Below are 22,277 nucleotides of genomic sequence, written 5' to 3'. Positions count from 1 at the left end.
TGTTGCAAAGGTTGAAAACTGCAAATTATCAAAAAGTTTATAATGATTGCATAGTTGTAGTGCTGCTAAAATATATAATGAAAAAGATTTCAAAGTGTTTGTGATCTAAGTGTCATTGCAGATGCCCAATTTTATTAGGTGATCTGGATTCTGTAAAAATTTCGAATGAGTTTGAAGGGCTTTTTAAATCAGATGAGAGCATTGCGATCGGTATGAATACATTTTCGGTGTCAATTAATGTCACTCCGTTTATTATATTAATGATCGTCTCGTCATTTTGAGTCGATTTAGCTGCATGACACATACTTCTTATTGATGTAGGTCGTTGGGAATTGCAAATGGGTAGAGATAGGTTTCTACCGGGTTAATACCCAATGTTTGGGTATTTATTGGGTGAATACTCAATAAAGACGTTTTTTTGGGTATTTATACATTGTAAGATATTTTGGTAATTGAAATCATTTTGCAAAGAAATTTGTATACATAAAAATCTAAAACTGACTTTCTGATCTCATAAAATCTTCTTCAATATATATCCGCTATATAGACTGCTCTTCAGATTTAAAGTGTTGAGGAAATTAATTTCTCATTTTGAACCGATTTCGATACAATTTGGCACAGTGCGTTCTGGTAGACCCCCACCAATACATGTGAAATGTGGTCCTGATCGGACCATATTTGCATATGGCTGCCTTATAGACCGTCCGCCCGATCTCCCGATGTAGGGTATTAAGGCCATAAAAGATCAATTTATTACCCGATTTCGGTGAAAATTGGCACAGTGAGTTCTGGTAGACCTTTACCCATTCCCGTCATAATGGGCATCGGATAATATTTGGATATAGATGCCTTATAGACAGATTTCCCGATATGCGATGAAATCTGGTAGACCCCTACACATTTGTGTTGAATCTTGTTCAGATCGGAACATATTTGGATGTTGATGCCATACTGACCGATCTCCCGATATATAGTGTTGAGCTCGCAAGTTTAGCGTTTTTATCCGATTTCGATGAAATTTGGCACAATGAGTTTTGGTAGACCCCTACCTATTCTTGTGAAATGTGGTCCCTATCGGATCATATTTGAATATAGCTGCCATGTAGATCGATCTCCAGATATAGGGTATTGGGCCCATAAAAGTCGTGGTTTTCATCTGATTTTGATGAAATTTGGTACAGCGCGTTTTGGTTCCTCTCTACATCTTTGTCTTGAATACCGTCCAGATCGGACCATACTCTATATCACCCGATATAGAGTATTGAGCCTATGAAAGAAGCACTTTTCATCCCATTTTGTTAAAATTTGAAACAGTGTTCCAATAGATCTCTAGACCTTTCTGTTAAGTATCTTCTATATCCAAAAATGATCCAATCTGGACAAAAAGGTGTAGAGGGGTACCAAGGCTCACAGTTCCAAATTTCATCGAAATCGGATAAAAAATGTTCCTTTTATAGGCTCAATACTCTATACCGGGATATCGGTCTATAAAGCAGCTATATGCGAATATGGTTCGATCTGGACCACATTTCACAGGAATGTAAGGATTTCATCGAAATCGGGTAATAAATGGATCTTTTATGGCCTTAATACCCTATATCGAGAGATCGGGCGGTCGTTCTATAGAGCAGCTATACCCAAATATGGTCCGATCTGCACCACACTTCACAAGAATGGGTAGGGGTCTACCAAAACTCTCAAATTGAATGAAAAATTATCAATTTATTGCTTCAAAACTTTAAGTCTGAAGATCGGTATATATAGCGGCTATATAGTCGACTCCGACTCCTGGAAAATTGCTCGACTCCGACTCAGGCTCCGGAGTTAACTCCGACCACTTAGTTTTTAAATTAAAAAACAAAAACAAGTAAAAAGGCGTTAAGTTCGGCCGGTCCGAACTTTGGATACCCACCACCTCGGGAATATATGTAAACCACCTATCATCAAAATTCGGTGAACATTTCATACCTTATGTCCCATATCAGTTTTATCAAAATATGTTCCGATTTGGACCAAATACTAAAAGTACACTAGCTATATCTAAAAATAAACCGATCTGAACCATATACGACACGGATGTCGAAAAGCCTAACATAAGTCACTGTGTCAAATTTCAGTGAAATCGTATTATAAATGCGCCTTTTATGGGGCCAAGACCTTAAATCGCGATATCGGTCTATATGGCAGCTATATTCAAATCTGAACCGATCTGTGCGATATTGCAGATGTATGTCAAGGGCCAGATTGAAGAAAGATGTCGAAGGGCCTAACACAATTTGTCCCAAATTTCAGCGAAATCGGATAATAAATGTATCTTTTATGTGCCGTAGACCCTAAATCGCAGGATCGGTCTATATGGCAGCTATATCCAAATCTGGACCGATCTGAGCCAAATTGATGAAGGATGTCGAAGGGCCTAACACAACTCACTGTCCTAAATTTCAGCAAGATCGGATAATAAATGTGGCTTTTATGGGCCTAAGAACCTAAATCGGCCAATCGGTCTATATGGGGGCTATACCAAGATATAGTCCGATATAGCCCATCTTCGAAATTAACCTGCTTATGGACAAAAAAATAATCTCTGCAAAATTTCAGGTCAATATCTCTATTTTTAAAGACTGTAGCGTGATTTCAACAGACAGACGGACAGAGGAACGGACATGTCTAGATCGTCTTAGATTTTTACGCTGATCAAGAATTTATATACTTTATAGGGTCGGAAATGGATATTTCGATGTGTTGCAAACGGAATGACAAAATGAATATACCCCCATCCTTCGGTGGTGGGTATAATAATAAAAAAAAACAAGTAAAAGCGTGCTAAGTTCGGCCGGGCCGAATCTTATATACCCTCCATCATGGATCGCATTTGTCGAGTTCTTTTCCCGGCATCTCTTCTTAGGCAAAAAAAAAAGGATATAAAAAAAGATTTGCTCTGCTATTAGAGCGATATCAAGATATGGTCCGGTTTGGACCACAATTAAATGATATGTTGGAGACCTGTGTAAAATGTCATCCAATTCGAATAAGATTTGCGCCCTTTGGGGGCTCAAGAAGTAAAATAGAGAGATCGATTTATATGGGAGCTGTATCGGCCTATAGACCCATTCAGACCATTATAAACACGTATGTTAATGGTCATGAGAGAATCCGTCGTACAAAATTTCAGGCAAATCGGATAATAATTACGACCTCTAGAGGCTCAAGAAGTCAAGATCCCAGATCGGTTTATATGGCAGCTATATCAGGTTATGAACCGACTTGTACTTTATTTGACATAGTTGTTGAAAGTAACAATAAAAAACGTCTTGCGAAATTTCAGCCAAATCGGATAGAAATTGCGCCTTCTAGAAGCTCAAGAAGTCAAGTCCCCAGATCTGTTTATATGACAGCTATATCAGGTTATGAACCGATTTGAACCATATTTGGCACAGTTGTTGGATATCATAACAAAATACCACATGCCAAAATTCATTCAAATTGGATAAGAATTGCGCCCTCTAGAGGCTCAAGAAGTCAAGACCCAAGATCGGTTTATATGACAGCTATATAAGGTTATGGACCGATTTGAACCATACTTGGCACAGTTGTTGCATATCGTAACAAAACACGTCGTGCAAAATTTCATTCAAATCGGATAAGAATTGCGCACTCTGGAGGCTCAAGAAGTCAAGACCCCAGATCGGTTTATATGGCAGCTATATCAGGTTATGAACCGATTTGAACCATACTTGGCACAGTTGTTGGATATCACAACAAAACACGTAGTGCCAAAATTCATTCCAATCGGATAAGAATTGCGCACTCTACAGGCTCAGGAAGTCAAGACCCCAGATCGGTTTATATGGCAGCTATATCAGGTTATGAACCGATTTGAACCATACTTGGCACAGTTGTTGGATATCACAACAAAACACGTCGTGCGAAATTTCATTCCAATCGGATAAGAATTGCGCACTCTACAGGCTCAGGAAGTCAAGACCCAAGATCGGTTTATATGGCAGCTATATCAAAACATGGACCGATATGGCCCATTTACAATACCAACCGACCTACACTAATAAGAAGTATTTGTGCAAAATTTCAAGCGGCTAGCTTTACTCCTTCGGAAGTTAGCGTGCTTTCGACAGACAGACGGACGAACGGACGGACATGGCTAGATCGACATAAAATTTAACGACGATCAAGAATATATATACTTTATGGGGTCTCAGACGAATATTTCGAGTAGTTACAATCAGAATGACGAAATTAGTATACCCCCCATCTTATTGTGGAGGGTATAATTAAAAGAAAATCTTATTTCCAAAGCCAATATGTTTCCATAATAAAAAAATAATTTTTCTAATATTTTATGACCATTAAGCGAAGAAGGAGTCGATCGTATCGCAGAAGTTAGCATGTCCGCCTATGACGCTGAACGCCTGGGCTCGAATCCTGGCAGGAACATCAGAAAATTTTTCAGCGGTGGTTATCCCCTCCTAATGCTTGCGACATTCGTGAGGTACTTTACCATGTAGAAACTTCTCTCCAAAGAGGTGTTGCTTTGTGGCACGCCGTTCGGACTCGGCTTTAAATAGGAGATCCCTTGTCATTGAGCTTAAAATTGAATCGGACAGCATTCATTGATTTGTGAGAAGTTTGCCCCAGTCCCTTAATTGAATTGTGCTTAGTATGGTCTCAAAATGGACTATAATTTGCTATAGCTCCAATAGCATAGTGGAGCCATAGTGGAGGGTATATAAGATTCGGCCCGGCCGACTTAGCACGCTTTTACTTGTTATACCCTCCACCATAGGATGGGGGGTTTACTAATTTCGTCATTCTGTAACTACTCGAAATATTCGTCTGAGACCCTATAAAGTATATATAATCTTGATCGTCGCGACATTTTATGTCGATCTAGCCATGTCCGTCCGTCCGTCAGTCTGTCGAAAGCACGCTAACTTCTGAAGGAGTAAAGCTAGTCGCTTGAAATTTTGCAATATGTATTGTAAATGGGCCATATCGGTCCATGTTTTGATATAGCTGCCATATAAACCGATGTTGGATCTTGACTTCTTGAGCTTCTAGAGTGCGCAATTCTTATCAGATTTAAATGAATTTTTGCACGAAGTATTTTGTTATGATACCAAACAACTGTGCCAAGTATGGTTCAAATCGGTTAATAACCTGATATAGCTGTCATATAAACAGATCTGGGGACTTGACTTCTTGAGCTTCTAGAGGGCGCAATTCTTATCCGATTTAAATGAATTTTTGCACGAAGCATTTTGGTCTGAATCGGTCTATAGCCCGATACAGCTCCCATATAAATTGATCTCTCTATTTTACTTCTTGAGCCCCCAAAGGGTGCAATTATTATTCGAATTGGTTGACATTTTACACAGGTCTCCAACATATTATTTAATTGTGGTCCAAACCGTATCATATCTTGATATCGCTCTAATAGCAGAGCAAATCTTTTCTTATATCCTTTTTTGCCTAAGAAGAGATGCCGGGAAAAGAACTCGACAAATGCGATCCATGGTGGAGGGTATATAAGATTCGGTTCGGCCGAACTTAGCACGCTTTTACTTGTTTTTATTTAATTTATTTATTAATATTTCAGTGGAATGCATTTTCATGATTTGATATATCCATATGAAAACAAACCACAATTTTTATATACGAAGTATAGATAAATAATTTAAATAAAAAACAAAAATACATCTAGCTTAAATTTAAAAACAGCAAAATTGTATATAGCTCCTATATAAACTGATCTCCCGAATGTACTTCTTGAATAAATGCGCAGTTACTCAATTCGTTTGATTTTGCACATTGACTTCAACCATGACCTTCAACACTCGTGCCAAGTATACTTAGAATCGGTCAATAATCTGATATGAGCTCCCAAATACTCTATTTCTGGATTTGACTTCTTGAGTAACTACGGAAAGCATTTCTTATCTTTTTAATGCCTATTTACCCATTAAGATAAATTGTCCAAAAAACTTGACAAATATAAAAAAATATAAGTGAAAAATGTGTGAAAAAGTATGAAAAAATTAATTTTTTAGGCCAATGGCCTAAAAGTTGTGATAAGACACAATTAAACCTAGAAGTTTTTCACACCTACAAACAGAGTACCCCGCTTAAAGAATAAAACCAGGTTTTCGTGCAGTGGATTATGGCAATTGGACAATAACAATATATGGTGAAACAATCCACAAACATTGTAGTGACAGTGGCTTTATAAGTACAAATCGGGCTATGCAACTATATTTGAACTGATTTGGAGAAAATGATTCAGAAATATGCATCCTTAAAGCATATCCTAACCAAATTTTGTGAAGATCGGTGCACAAATGCAGCTCCTACGAACTTATAATTGTAAAATCGACGAAAGAAATATATGGGAACTATATCGGAATCTGATCATATCTTTGTAAAATTATACACACGTATTGGGACCTTAACTAAAACAACTCATGCAAAATATTCTAATGATCGGACCCAAATTGTGGCTGCTACAGCCATAGAATGTCATATCGGATGATAGATATATAGGGGAGCTATATCTAAATCTGCTCCGATTTCAATAAAATTTTGCACACGTATCTTATATAGAAAAATCAATTTGTGTTTGTTTGTATGTTTGTGTGTTCCTTATAGACTCAGAAACGGCTGAACCGATTTTCTTGAAATTTTCTCAGATGGTGCATAATGACCCCGTGGTGAAAATAGGGTACTACATTTTTTGATATCTGAAGGGGGAGCGGACCCTCCCCCTAATCCTAATTTTCAGAAATGCCAGATCTCGGAGATGGGTGGTGCGATTTAAGCGAAATTTTGTGTGCTCTCATATAGTACCCCAAAAATAAAAATTTGGTATCCAAATTTCGGATGGGGTACCTAGGGGAGCCGCCCCACCCTAAAACCTACCAAACATATATTTAGACCAATCACGACAATATGGGACTCAAATGATAGGTATTCAGGACAAGAAAACGTGTCTGATATCCAATTGTCGAACCAAGTGCTAAGGGATAAGAATCTGATATCCAAATATGAGACCAAGTGGTTTTGGGGCCGCCTCTCCCCAAAAACCTGCCCCAAAGGGGACACATTTACGACCATAGCCACATGGGGCTCAAATGAAAGGTCTTTGGGGGTAAAGCTCGAATTTGATATCAATATTCGGGAAAAGTGTCTATGGGCCACCCCACCCCCACAACACCACCCAAATAAGAGGGCTCTTAAAGTGGAACACAAATCCGATATATATTTTCAAGGCCAACTCACCTACAAACAAACACAAATTGATTTTTATATATAAGAGAAGAAGATAGGGCCCTTAAATACCGATTCCCCGATATGGCTACCTGAAACCATAGCAGCCGCAACCGATTTTCGACTTGTTTGTTGTAAAATTGACACATTTACGAAATCCATTGATATGTGAGAAGCTTGTCCCTTTTTCTTAATGGAATGTTCATGGGCAAATTTGCATTTGTAAAAGTTCTTAATGATATATGTACTTCCCATACTAATATCATACAAAATAATTCTATACGAGAAAGTCGGATAAACCTCCTACTCCTTAGTAGTTAAAACCAAGTAAAAGCGTGCGAAGTTCAGGCGGGCGGAATCTTTTAAGCCCACTCCCATGGATTCTGCGTAAAATTGACTCAAAATAAAATTAGTTGAAAGACATAATTTTACTCTACGTACCAAATTTCTGCCAAACCAGGCAAAAATTAAAGCCTCTAGGAAACGAACTAGGATAATCAAGAGATGGGTTATACGGAAGCTGCATCAGAATAAAGACAGTTGTTGTTGGAAGCCATTACAGAACGCCACGTGTAGCCAAATCAAACATAATTTGAGACTTTCAGGGGATACAGACGTGAAATCGGGAGATCGGTTTATTTAGGTGATATATCAGATTATAGACCGATTTAAATAGTTCTGGGTTCAGTTGTTGGAAGTCTAAACAGAACACTATATGCAAAATTTTAGCCACATCGGATAAATATTACTGATTGCAGGGGCTCAAAATGTCAAATCGGTGGTTTGGGTCATATGGGTCTTATGTTAGGTTATAGACCGATTTTAACCGTACTCGACACAGTGGTTGCATAGTGGTTGAGAAGTTACAAACAGAATGTATAACCCCATCCTATGGCGGTGCGTATAAAAGTATACCCCCATCCTTAGGTGGAGGGTATTAAAATTCACTTAGAATTATAATCGCATAGTAGCAACTTGAGGTCTCTTACAAATTTGGTTTAGCTGTTTCTTTTTTGCGTTTTAACATCTAATTATTGTAGTTGCTATAAATCGCATTTCTATTTCTTGATAAGCTATTGACAATCTAGCAAAAATGTATTATCGGTGTGCTTCAAAATACCCTAGCACTTTCATCTTGATAGAGAAGTGTTAATTATAATTTCTGCCAAATGTTTTTTTGTTTGCATTTTATACCTATCACCATAATTTCGTTTGTAACATGTCGAATTATTGATTTGCGATAAAATATATTAAAAACATGGGCGACCTCTCCACATTTGTCCCTCTCCCGAATGACTAATTAATATAGGCATCATATTAACATATCTCCCTTTTTGATTCATCTGTTTCTCGTGCCGATCTGTTTCTGTTAAGTAATTGACGTATCCAATTATCACGCTCAAAGTATGTGACAGCATCTACTGTTTTGTCTCTTTGTGTCCGCCGTGCATAGTATGCTAAAAATTCTATCCCATTCCGCACCGGAATGAGCAGACTAGATGATGCCTACATCTTATCAGCGTGTCGCCTCCCGTTATAGATTATAAGCTGGTAGCCCATCCGCTTTTGCTGGTTTTTTTTTCAGCCGGGTTTCCGCTTTGCTAATCTTTTTCTGACTAGGCGGTTTACATTCTGTTCTTTCATAAGAGATTGATTCTGGGGTACCTTTTGTTGCCGTCATTTTCGTATACCATAAGCTCAAAAAATATCTTTAGCACACTATTTGCTACTGTATTTCCATCTTTTTATTGACAGGTCTGGCCCAGGGCTCTGAGCACTTAATAATGCAATTCTCCCCATTTCGTTTGTAACACCTCGAAATGTTTATCTGTTACCTTACCAAGTACATATACCTTCAATCGTCTTCACATATTATGTCAGTCTAACCGTTTGAGGAGGAATTTGAACCCGGGGTAAGGGGTAAGGATCCGAACGAGCTATGCAGAAGGGTCGAAAGGGTCTGGGCTAGACCCAGAGGTCTCAATGTTAACCCAGAGAATACTGAAATATGCCTGTTCACGAGGAAGACGAAGGTGGGCCAATTTAACACACCGCGTTTCCTCAATAAGACGATTTCGATATCTGACAAGGTCAAATACTTAGGTGTTATCTTGGACAGGAAACTGAATTGGAAGTGTCACATTCAGGAGCGTACTCAAGATGGGGCCTGAATCCGAGGATAGTCCACTGGCTCTACAGGAGCGTGATTAGACCAATACTTACTTACGGCTCGGTAGTTTGGTGGACTGCTATGGGGAAAAAGTGCAACATATGGACCATACAACAGGTTCAGAGACGGAGTAAGGAGAAATGAAAGGACAGACGATTTGGCGGTGAAGGCCAGAGGACTACGATCAATAAACTTGGTTAACCCGAAGTCTTTTGGGTCGACGCAGACTATTGGTATCATAACGGCACACATATGACTACGAGCTCACTTATGTAAAATCGGTTCGACAAGTGATAGCATATGTAGGGCATGCGGGGAAGATGATGAGACGTTGGAGCAATTACCAGACATGAACCAACTTAGGGAAGTGGTATTGAAAACAATTAAGGATTTTGTAAGTAGCACGGAATTCCTGACTTAAAATTTTCTTTTTAGAGGTTACTTTATAGTTTCTAGAGTGCACAACAAGCCGATTACTGGCTCAGGTGTATGCCCATAGTGGCATGGGCGGATTAATACCTGCACCCTCTTTTCAAACTAACCATATTCGTCCATCCGTTTAACAGATAGCCGAAATCATAATAGCGTTGGAACGAATGGATACTTCTTACGGATAAAGGTCGTTGGATGTTGTAAATGGGCCATTTGGTTCTGATTGATTTTAGTTTACAATACTAAACAAGCAAAAGCGTGCTAAGTTCGGCCGGGCCGAATCTTGGGAACCCACCACCATGGATTCTACAAAAAATTTATACAAAATAAATTTAGTTGAAGGGCATAATTTTATACTACATACCAATCTTCTGTCATACCAGCAAAAATTAAAGCTTTAAGGATGATCGAGAGATCATCCAAACAAGGATGATCGAGAGACCGGTTTACAGGGAAGCTATATCAGGTTATAGACTTATTTGGACCGTATTTGGCACAATTGTTGGAAATCGTAACAGAACACTGCATGCAAAATTTCAGCCAGATTGGACAAAAATTGTGGCTTGTAAGGACTCAAGAAATCAAATCGGAAGATCGGTTTATATGAGAGCTCTATCTGGTTATAGACCAATTTGGACCATACTAAGCAGTTATTGGTAGTCATAAAAAAACACTACATGCTCAATTTCAGCCAAATCGGACAAAAATTGCGGCTTGTAATGGCGCAAGAAGTCAAATCGAGAGATCGGTTTATATGGGGGCTATATCAGGTTATAGACAGAACGGAACACCGCGTGCAAAATTTCCGTCAAATTGGACAAAAATTGCGGCTTTCGGGGGCTCAAAAAGTTAAATCGGGAAATCGGTTTATATGAGAATTATATCAGGTTATTGACCGATTTGGACCGTACTACGCAGAGTTGTTGGAAGTCATAACAGAATACTACATGCAAAATTTCAGCCAAATCTGACAAAATTGCTGCTTGCAGAGGCTCAAAAAGTCAAATCGGGAGATCGGTTTAAATGGGAGCTATATCCAAATCTGAACCGATATGGTCCATTTGATATCATCAACGGCCTACATGAACGTAAATATTGGTGCAAAATTGGTTAGCTCTTTGCATTCAACCGCTATCGTGATTTCGACTGATGGACGGAACGTCATGGCTAGCTCGAATCGGTCAAGAACATGATATAGCTCCCATATAAACCGATATCCCGATTTGGCTTCCTGAGCCCTTTCAAGCCGCGATTTTCATCCGATTTGGCTGAAATTTTGCGTATAGTGTTCTGTTATGACTCTCAACAACTGCGCGAAGTACGGCCCAATTCTGTCTATAACTAGATATAGCTTCGATATTTTAGCAGGTGGTGGGTTCCCAAGATTCGGCCCGGACGATCTTAGCACGCTTTTACTTGTTTACTTTAGTTAAATATTGCTAGATATTTATATTTTTGGGCTGATTTTAATTTGTCTCAAATTGGTTATATATATGATTTCAACAGGATATTATCTCGATTGCGACAATCAGTTTTAAATTATATATATTATCATAAAATACTATGGAAACAAACGGAGAAACAAATAATTTTAAAATATTTTAAGAAAATTATTTTTGACCAATTTTTATAAAAAGCCGCTTCCATTCTGCTCAAATGATATGCTCAAATTCTCCTTCGAACTTCATTAAAATCGACCGAAAGTCCAGCTTTAATGGATAGGATTTCATTCACCCATTGCTCAACATGACAAATTATTTGCTAAGAATGGGTGGATAAATTATGGGTCCCACATCATATAGATAAGGGAGAAAGTGGGACAGGGGCACGCCACAGGGGTCATTTTATCGCCACTGCTAAATAATAGGATGCTGACTGAAGATGGATTTGAACCCGATTGGTAAGCAGACGATGTTAGATTTCTTTAGGGATTGGAATCCGAATCAGCTTAGCAGAGAGGCGAAAGGCGTCTTAATTTTTACCGACAGAAGGCTGAAATCTGCCTGTTCATCACGAAGATGGTGGATCAATTTGACGCATCACGTTTCCTCAACAGAAAGATTTCGAGATTCGACAAGGTAAAATACTCAGGAGTGATCTTGGATAGAAAACTGAATTAGAAGATTCAAATTCAGGAGCGGACAGAGAAGGCTCACAGTTGTTCGGCACTATGTAGATGGGCCGTAGGCTCACTCGGTAACTCTGGTATGGCCATGTGGAAGTTCATGCTACAGGAGGATCTTGGATAGGAAACTGAATTAGAAGATTCAAATTCAGAAGCGGACTGAGAAGGCTCACAGATGTTGGGCACTATGTAGATGGGCCGTAGGCTCACTTGGTAACTCTGGTATAGCCATGTGGAAGTTCATGCTACACGGATAGAGCCAAGCTGAAGGACAGAGTGGGAACCCATAAAATGGTGCTGCGGGCGGAGATCATGGACCGCGTGAGGTGGTATAGTGTTGACGTTAGAACGTCGAGTGTGAACACTTTTATGAACAGTAAACTGGTCATAAGGCCAATAACAACCTGTAAGGTAAGGTCATGAACAGTCTTGGAGTATAAGAAGGTGATTAACGCCTTCTCTGAGAATGGTACGATCCCCATTGTTTGGGTGCGGGCCATAGCGGAGTAAACTGAAATGAAAGAGCAGACGATTTTATCGTGAAGGCTAGAGGATTGCATTAGTTTGATGAATCCCAAACCTGGTGGATGAAGTCCAAGTTAAGGTAGTGGGCGAAGAACGCATGTAACACTGTGGAATATTGAAACGATCGGTAGGACGATGGGAATTCTATTGGGAGATCCCGAGACGAGGTTAATACTGAAAGGAAGGGGATCAGTTACGTTTTCGGTAGGGACACAAAGAACAACGAGCACACTTATGCAGAATAGGTGCGGCAAGTGATAGCATCCCAGTGAATCAAATGTCAGAATTCGGTCGGAAGTCTGTACGAAATTCGGAAAATTCATCCGAATTCGGATCCAAAGTCTGTCCAAATTGAAATGACTTCGTATCGAAATATCAGAGAGAAATCTGCTGCCGATGTTTCTCACAGAATCCTTATAGAAATCTGACCCAAATTAGGGAAAATTCGGAAGGGAATTTGAGTTGTTGTAAGGACTTCTGACTGAATTCTGATATTGAATCCTTATGAATACGGATAAGTTTTCTAACTTGGCTTATCGATTTCTGACCAAATTCCATCTTAAACATTCCATTAAGGATCTCTTTTTTTATAGCCGAGTCCGAACGGCGCGCCGACACCTCTTTGGGGAAAAGTTTTTACATGGCATAGTACCTCACAAGCGTCGCCAAAAATAAAATGGAACTCCTACTGAATGCCAGTGCGGGATACACACACAGCAGTTGCTGTATAGTCTCTTCTTCCTCGACGTCCTCACAGCTTCGGCAAAAGTCGTTACTGGCAACCTTCAGTCTGTCATCATGATTACCGAATAGACAGTGACCTGTCTAATGACAATGACAAAGCGGTAAACCTCTTCAAGTCTAGATTAGGCCACATAGTTTTGGAATGCTCACAGCACGCACTTTGTGACCATCTGTCATTCATTGCCCTTCGGTCCTGGTCCTGAAAACTTAACTTACATGTAGCTAGAGGCATAGCCACAGATTCCAGTTTCCCTGAAATGTCTAAGGTAGTTCCTAGTCTCGCAAGCTCGTCCGCTTTACTATTCTTTACGATATCTCTGTGGTCTGACGCCCAGAACAGGTGACTTTTGAACTTTACAGCCATCTCGTTGAGAGATCTGCGACAGTCGAGGGCGGTTTTTTGTGTTCAGAAATATGTTCTCCAGGGCTTTAATGGCTGCCTGGCTGTCTGAGAAGATATTTATGCCAATCATTGTTATGACAATATATCTTAGTCATTCCTTAATTGCAAGGATCTCCACTTGATACACACTGCAGTGTTCGGGTAACCTTTTCGATATCTAGATCTTTAGAGTACACCCCAAAGCCCACCTGATTGTCTTTTTTGGAACTTTCCGTATAGAAGTCTATGTTACTTCTATTACCATGGATATCGTAGTTCCAATCGGTTCTATCCGGAACAGTGCATCAGATGGTGTCGTCCTCAGTGCGACTGTCATGCACAAAAAACCCATCCTTTGGATCCGGTTGTGTATTCAACCGTTGGTGGACTTTTGAAGCGCCGTCCACCAGATCACAACACCATATAGAATTATAGGTTTGACAACTGCAGTATATATCCCGAGCATGACGCGCGGTCTAAAACCCCAACTTTTACCAATGGCATTCCTGCAGGTGTATGGAGTAGCACTTTCTAAAATGTTGGATTTGAAGATCAATTTCCTGTCTGGCAAAACACTCCGGTATTTTGCGCTTTCTGTAAATGGAACATTCTCACCTCCCAAGGAGACAGGTGCCACTGTTGGCAACTTATTTCTCCTGCTGAAAACAAATACTTTTGTCTGGGACGGATTTATACCTAGACCACTTTCTGCAGCGCACTTCGTTGTTGCACGTAGAGTTTCCTAAAGTATATCTCTAACAGTGCTGGAAAACTTTCTTCTAACCATTGCTACGTCATCAGCATACGCGACCACTTTTTTTTCCAGAGACAACAACATATTCCAGAGTAGAGCGACAGGTGATCAACAGTAATTTTTGCCCTAAGATAGGATTTCATCAACCTCTAAAGAGTCTTCAGCATATAGGATGGCAGACTAATAGGACGGAAATCTTTCTTTTGTTTAGGGGTTTCCTGCTTTCGAAATGAAAATGACCTTCGTGTCCCTCCATCCCACAGTTATATATGACATGCTAATACTAGCAGAGTATATCTTGCTTTGCCAAGGAACCAGTCTATCAGACACAACTTGTAATTCGAGCGGTGACACATCAAAAGGGCCTGGCGACTTAAAGGAGACGAAACTTCTTATCGCCCAAAGGATTATGGACTCAGAAACACTATTTCCCTAATAGTCTCTGACGAATGCATACCAGTGACAACCTCTTCTGGCGTCACGTTGTCCGTTGGAGAATTTACTGGGAAATATGTATCAACGAGTAGTTCTAGTGTTTCCTCACTAGACATTGTCCATACATTCTCTGACTTCCGAATCCTCCGTAAGAAGGCTCGAGGATAGAATCTTTCTTAGCCTAGAGACCTCAGATGTATCCTCCACGGAGCTGCAGAATTCCACCCAGGATTTGTTCTGAGAAGCCTTTCTCAGCTCGCCCTTATATATTCTTAGCTCAGCCTTATAGATGTCCCAATCGTGTGGTGCTCTTGTGGCTTTTGTTCTGTTGAAGAGTTTTCTGCAGTCATTCCTTAGACCAAACAGTTCTGGGGTCCACCATGGCGGTCGCCGTTTGCCCTTTGGTTTGGCACTAGGACGAGTCATTCAGGGCCTTCGTGACCCGCTTGACCATTATGTCTATATCCTCCGCAGTTGCCACTTCCTTTTCTTTTGCTTTTGCGGTTTATATTCAGATGCAAAATGGGTACTTTGAATAACTTAATATTGGATGTGCATTATCGAACGTCAACGGAGAATTTTCATTTAAATTTTCAATTCGGTTGTATTTTCAGAATCGTAAACCTGACATCTCACATACAGCGGAAATGGCGGAGAACGAACCCCTTAACGAAAAATCAAAATCAAATGGCAAAATTGTAGCGATTGATAATGATCGCTTACATGGCGGTAAACTGCCATCTCACGGAGTGTTTCCCAAAGAAAAGGGTGGCGAAGTGTTGGAACACATTCAAGCGCCATGTTGTCGTGATATACATGATCCCAAGGAGCCGCCAGATGGCGGTATGCGTGCTTGGATGGTCATGGTCAGTGCATTCCTATGTAATGGTGTAATATTTGGTATTATCAACACATATGGTGTCATACACAAATTGTTAACGGAACGTTTGGAGGAGCAAGGAGATACTGAGGCATCCAGTAAAGCCGGTAAGTTATGACTCAAATTAGTTATCTAATAATGGTGTAGAAATAATTAATTGTGATTCCACATATTAGCAAAGAAAATTGTAAGTCAAGCTGACATTTTAAAAATTATCTGGTTGTTATTCCGTTCCAACAATAGGCGTGTCTATTTATTGTGTTGAAAGTCCTAATATAACACTACGCGCAAAATCTTGGTCTTAAGATGTTATATGGGAACCAGCGACGTAGGCGGACGGAAGGGGAGTAGCACGTAGAGACCGCCCCCGTACTTACCACGGATGTTGGAAGTCATGATAAATCACTCTGTGCGAAATTTCAACCAATTGCGGCCTCTGGGGGCTCAAGATGTTTATATAGGAGCTATATTCAAATCTGAGGCGATATCGCCCATTTGCATTCCCCAGCGACCTATGTACACCAATAAGAAGTATGGGCAAAATTTCAAGCGGATTCCTTTCGTGATTTCAACAGACCGACAGGCTGATGGGGATGGCTAGATATAGTCAGAACATCAAGACGATCGAAAATATATATACCTTATAGTGTCCCAGATAAATATTTCGAGGTCTTACAAATGACGAAATGACTAGATTAGTATGTATACCCATTTATCAAAGTATACGACCGTAAAGATGTCGATGGCTTTATATCGAGAGTGTTTGCTCATTTAGAGGTGATAAAAACCTTAATGAAATCTGTAAAATATAGTTAAAGCGTGCTAATCACTTTATAGGCAAATAAAAGATAATGAATAAGAATTGCTATGCTACTGGAGCTATACCAAGTTATGAACTTATTAGGCTGTTGGAGACCAAAGTAGAAGTCATTGTGCAAAATGTCAGCCAAATCGGATAAGAATTGCACCCTATAGTGGCTCAAGAAGTAAAATCACGATTTTATGTGATCTATAGCAGGTTATAAACCGATTCAGGCCATACTTGGCAAGTATATCGAAAGTCACAGAAGAAGTAGTTGTACAAAGTTTCAGCCAAATGGGATATGAATTGAGCACTGTGGAGGCTGAAAAATTATAATCAGGAAATCGGTTTATATGGGAGCTATATCAGGTTATGAACCGATTTGCCACAGTTGTTGAAAATCAAAACAATCTTCTTCGTGCAAAATTTCAGTCAAATGGACCGATTTGAATCATACTTAGTACAATTGTTGAAAGTGATACCAAAACAAAACAAAATTTCGGCCGAATCGAATAAGAATTGCACCCTGTAGAATATCAAAAAGTCTATATCCAAAATCGGTTTATACGGCTCCTATATCAAAATATGGATATATCGTTTTTTATGTTTTGATATAGCCGCCATATAAACCGATCATGGATCTAGATTTCTTGAGCCACTAGAGGGCGCAATTCTTATCCGATTTGGCTGAAATTTTACATGAGGTGTTTTATTATGACTTCTAACAACTGAATATGGTTGAAATCGGTCCATAACCTGATATAGCTGTCATATAAACCTATCTGGGGCCATGACTTCTTGTGTGTCTAGAAGGCGAAATTCCTATCCAATTTGGCTGAAATTTTGCACAACGTGCCTTCCAACAACTGTGTTAAGTATGCTTTAAATCGGTCCATAACCTTATATAGCTGCCATATAAACCGATCTTGAATCTTGACTTTTTGAGGTACTAGAGGGCGCAATTCTTATCCGATTTGGCTGAAATTTTGCATGAAGTGTTATGTTATGACTTCTAACAACTGTGTCAAGTATGGTTCAAATCGATCCATAACCTGATATAGCTGTCATATAAACCGATCTGGGATCTTAAATTCTAAAATTTTACACAATGACTTCTACTATGGTCTCCAACATTCAATTCAATTGTGGTCCGAATCGGACTATAACTTGATATAGCTCCAATATTAAATCTATTTTCTTTTATCCTTTGTTTGCCTAAAAGGAGATATCGGGAAAAGAACTCGACAAATGCGATCCATAGTGGAGGGTATATAAGAATCGGCCCGGTCGAACTAAGCACGCTTTTACTTGTTTTCCTTCTCTTGTAAAGAAACAAAAAATCGAGTTAGGTCCTTTTTATACTAAGCCATCGATAACTACAGTTCCATATATGTTACTTGTAGTTCTCTTTCCGGATAAGCCTAGATGGGAAAACACAGTTTTGCCGAGAACATTTCACTGCACGCTCTCCGACCACGTTAGCGGTGCGACATTTTTATTTAATTGGTTTACAATGGCTGCAATAATTTTGTCTTTTGATACTCGTCGTACTCTACATATCAATTAAAGCGTAAATACTTGAATTAACGCCACAAATTGTAGAGTCTTAGTAGGGGATCAAAGAACTGAAATAAGTGCTTCTTTGCTGCTGAACTCAAACTACTCGCTGCAGTACTATGCTGTTCGGTGAGATGAATGAATGAATGAATCAACAACGAATGAATGAATGAGGAAAAGTTCAATTGATTCATGACTTTTGTCAAGGTTCATATCTTGTTTCTTGTCAAAAAAAGAATAAAATTTAATTATTACAAAATATACTCATTACGAAGGTTTTTCGCCTTTGAATCATTGCACATTAGGGTGGGTCAATTTTTGGCGGTTGTGAAAATCAAGACTGTGGAACCTCGATTTCGACAGCGCTAGACGGTGTCGGAGTAAGCTTACTCAAGGCTGTGCAGCCCTGGCCAAAATCATAATCTACAATAAATTCGTAGAAGTTTTACCTCAGAAACCATGGGTGTAAAGTCAAATTGCGGTTCCTGGTTTTACTACAAATTCTGAATTATGGAATTGATTAAAACGGAAGCTTGTCTTTAAAAACCGGAATTTTGGATAATACACATCTTTTTATACCCTCCACTATAGGATGGTGGTATACGAATCATTTCGTTTGGGACACCACAAAATCTGATATAGCTCCCATATAAAACGATCTCCAGATTTTACTTCTTGAGTCCCTACAGTGCGTAATTCTTATCCGATTTGGCTGAAATTTCGCACAGTGACTTCTACTTTGGCCACCAACATCCAAACGAAGCATAGCAATTCTCATCTGTTATCCTTTGTTTGCCTATAAAGATAAAGCTCCCATGTAATCGATCTCCCGATTATACTTCTTGAGACCCTAGAGGTCGCAATCCATATCTGATTTGGCTCAAATTTATAATGATTTCTTGTGACTTCCCACCTACGTGATAAGTATGAACGGAATCGGTACAAAATCTTATATAACTCCCATATAAAACGATCTCCTGATTTTATTTCGTGAGTCCCTACAGTGCGCAATTCTTATTCGATTTGGCTGAAATTTCGCCTATTGACTTCTACTTTGGTCTCCAACATCCAAACTAAGTATGGTCAGCATCGGTCCATAACCTGATATAGCTCCAATAGCATAGCAATCCTTATCAGTTATCCTTTGTTTGCCTATAAGGACATACCGGGCAAAGAAATTGACAAATGCGATCCATGGTGGAGGGTATATAAAACTCGGCACGGTCGAACTTGACACGCTTTTACTTGTTAATAATGGCATAGTTTCTACTTGTCAAATGACAAAAAAATAGCTTCAAAAGTGACAGGTACCGCAATAACGGGTGATTCAAAATAACACCTCTTAAAATTTCATGCAAACGGAAAATAGAGTCACAGATTTTTCGTTTAAAATTTTTTAATGGAGTTTGACACATGTCCAGCTCACATGGTCGGTTATTTAGCTTTGATTTTGTTTAAATTGTAAATCCAAATAAGGTTGAAAAGAGGGTTAGGTAAGGTTGCCAGTAATCGGCTTGTTGCGCGTTCTAAATAATAACGAGTAAAAAGGCATTAAGTTCGGCCGGGCCGAACTTTAAGTACCCACCACCTCAGTTGTCTATGTAAACCACAATTCGTCAAAATCCGGTGAAAAATGCACTATTATTATACCCATAGCAGCTATATCGAAATATGCTCCGATTTGGGCCAAATTCGGCACGGACATTGAGTGGCAAAATAAATACAAGTCATTGTTCAATATTGGTTTTTTTGACAACTATATCTAAATATAGACTGATCTGAACCATATAGGACTTGGATGTCGAGAAGCCTAACATAAGTCACTGTGTTAAATTTCAGCGAAACCGGATAAAAAAAGCGCCTTTTATGGGGCCAAGACCTCAAATCGAAAGATCGGTCTATAAAAGAATATCAAGAGGCCTAACACAACTCACTGTCCTAAATTTCCTCGAAATTTCCCATGACCATTAATCGAGAGATTGGACTACAAGCCAGCTAAATCCAAATATGAACCGATAGAGGCCAAAATGCAAAAATTTGTAGAAGGCCTAACATAATTCACTGTCCCAAATTTCAGCGAAATCGGACAATAATTTCGCTTTTTACGGGCACAAGACCTTAAATCGTCAGATCGGTCTATATGGCAGTTATATCCAAATCTGGACCGATTTGGACCAAATTAAAGACGATGGGAATAACACAACTCACTATCCCAAATTTCAGCAAAATCGGATAATAAATGTGGCTTCTATGGGCCCAAGACATTAAATCGGCAGATTGGTCTATATGGGGACTATATCATGATATAGTCCTATATCCCATCTCCAAACTTACCCTGCCTATTGTTGGTGAAGAATCTGTGCAAAGTTTCAGCTCACTATCTCTATTTTTAACGACTGTAGCATAATTTCAACAGACGGACGGACATAGCTGGATCGTCTTAGATTTTTACGATATACCTTTTAGAGTCGGAAATCTATATTTCGATGTGTTGCAAACGAAATGACAAAATGAATATACCCCAAACCCTTCTGTGGTAGGTATAAATAGAAACCCAAAAAGGAAACTAAGTCAGGAATTCGGTGCTACTTACATAATCTTTAATTGTTTTCTACACCACACCCCTTAGTTGGTTCATGCTTGGTGTTGTGTCCCCACCTAAGTGCCGGTGTTTGTTAGCCGCGAATGCCGGGAAATGACATAGGAAATGCTTTAACGTATCATCATCCTCCCCACATGCCTTACACATGCTATGTGTCCTGTGTACCGTTATGATACCGAAAGCTTTACTGACCTCCTCCTTGCTTTCTTTCAGTAATAGACTTGTCTTCTCATGATCCGGATCTCAGGATTTTCGTCGCCCACGCTCTTAGTCAAGTTTATTGGCGGCGGTCCTCTGGCCTTCACTTCGAAATCATCTGCTCTTTCATTACCCCTTACTCCACTATGTAATAGCGATCAATCCCATGGCAGCCGGTTGTACGTATCGGATTGACCCGATGGAGTTCTTCATCGGCAAGGGCTGCCGCCTCAGTGTATAACACACTGCTACAACAACAACCCAAGCGATCGTTCCATGCTCAGAGAAGGTGTTAATCTCCTTCTTACACTCCAGTTTACTGTCCGTAAAGAGGTTCATACTCGAGGTCCAAGCGTTAACACCACTCCACCTAATGCATTTCGTGATCGCCCGGACCTCCGCCTGCAGATCCGTATTTTGACCAGACTGTCGAAAACAGATCTCAGTACTTGGGATTTTAGTGAAGACCTCTAGGCCCAATCTGTCCTCCCTCTTTTATCCATCTGTGTAGCAAGACCTTCCAGATGGTTATACCAGAGTTCCGTTAATCCAAGACTGTGCCGTTGGCAGCAACGCCTCGCACTCAAGTGTCGTCTCAGATATCCGATCGGAAACCTCTTCCCTTCCTTCCAGGTTTCCTATCGTCTCCTCGATTATACCGCGATGGTATGAGCTGCTCCTATTCTTAATCCATTCTCCCATCGCCTTAAGTCTCATAGCCACAGTGGCTGGCTCACACTTAATGTGTATGTCAATGGGTCGGATATCTAGAATAGTCTCCAGTGCCCCAGTGGGCGTGGTCCTCATCGCTTCGGATATGCCAAGACAACATGTTCGCTGAAACTGTTGTATTATCCTTACATTGGACTTTTTCTCCATCGCAGTCTACCAAACTAGTGAGGCGCAAGAAAGTATTGGTCTAATCACACTCCTGTAGAGCCAGTAGATTATCCTCGGATTCAGGCCCCATTTCAAACCTACGGACCGTCTACTAAGAGCCCAACATCTGTGAGCCTTTCCAGTACGCTCCTGAATGTGATACTTTCAATTCAGTTTTCTATCCAAGATCACACCTTTTTTCAGTTATCGAAATCGTTCTATTGAAGAAACGTGATGCGTCAAATTGGCCCACTTTCGCCTTCCTCGTGAACAGTCTGGTTCACGATGACCCCTGGGTCAAGCCCTGTCGTATGCCATCTACAAGACCCTTTCGGCCCTTTCTGCATAGCTGATTCGGATTCCTACCTGTTAGAAGTATTATAACATTGTCTGCATAGTAGGTAGGTTCAAATCCCTCCTCAGTCAGCATCCGCAATAGGTCATTTATGTTGTTCACCCATAGGAGTGGCGATAAAATGTCCCTCTGTGGGGTTCGCTGTGCCACTTTCTCCTT

At 39.9% G+C, this 22,277-nt stretch overlaps 1 protein-coding gene across 2 annotated transcripts in view; it reads left to right on the top strand.

The window, feature by feature from the left end:
- The window catches only part of LOC106086866 (monocarboxylate transporter 10), an 84,885-nt gene that overhangs the window by 876 nt on the left and 61,732 nt on the right, over nucleotides 1-22,277 (top strand). For both annotated transcript variants that reach the window (XM_059363295.1, XM_013251683.2), the window contains exon 2: nucleotides 15,460-15,832. In XM_059363295.1, the coding sequence (XP_059219278.1) occupies nucleotides 15,493-15,832 (340 nt within the window). In that variant the 5' untranslated portion in view covers nucleotides 15,460-15,492. The remainder of the gene's footprint in view (nucleotides 1-15,459; nucleotides 15,833-22,277) is intronic.

Source organism: Stomoxys calcitrans, chromosome 2, assembly GCF_963082655.1.
Source record: "Stomoxys calcitrans chromosome 2, idStoCalc2.1, whole genome shotgun sequence".
Lineage (NCBI taxonomy): Eukaryota > Metazoa > Arthropoda > Insecta > Diptera > Muscidae > Stomoxys > Stomoxys calcitrans.
The sequence above is the reverse complement of the archived record's forward strand: the minus strand, read 5'-3'. Positions and strand labels throughout refer to the sequence as shown.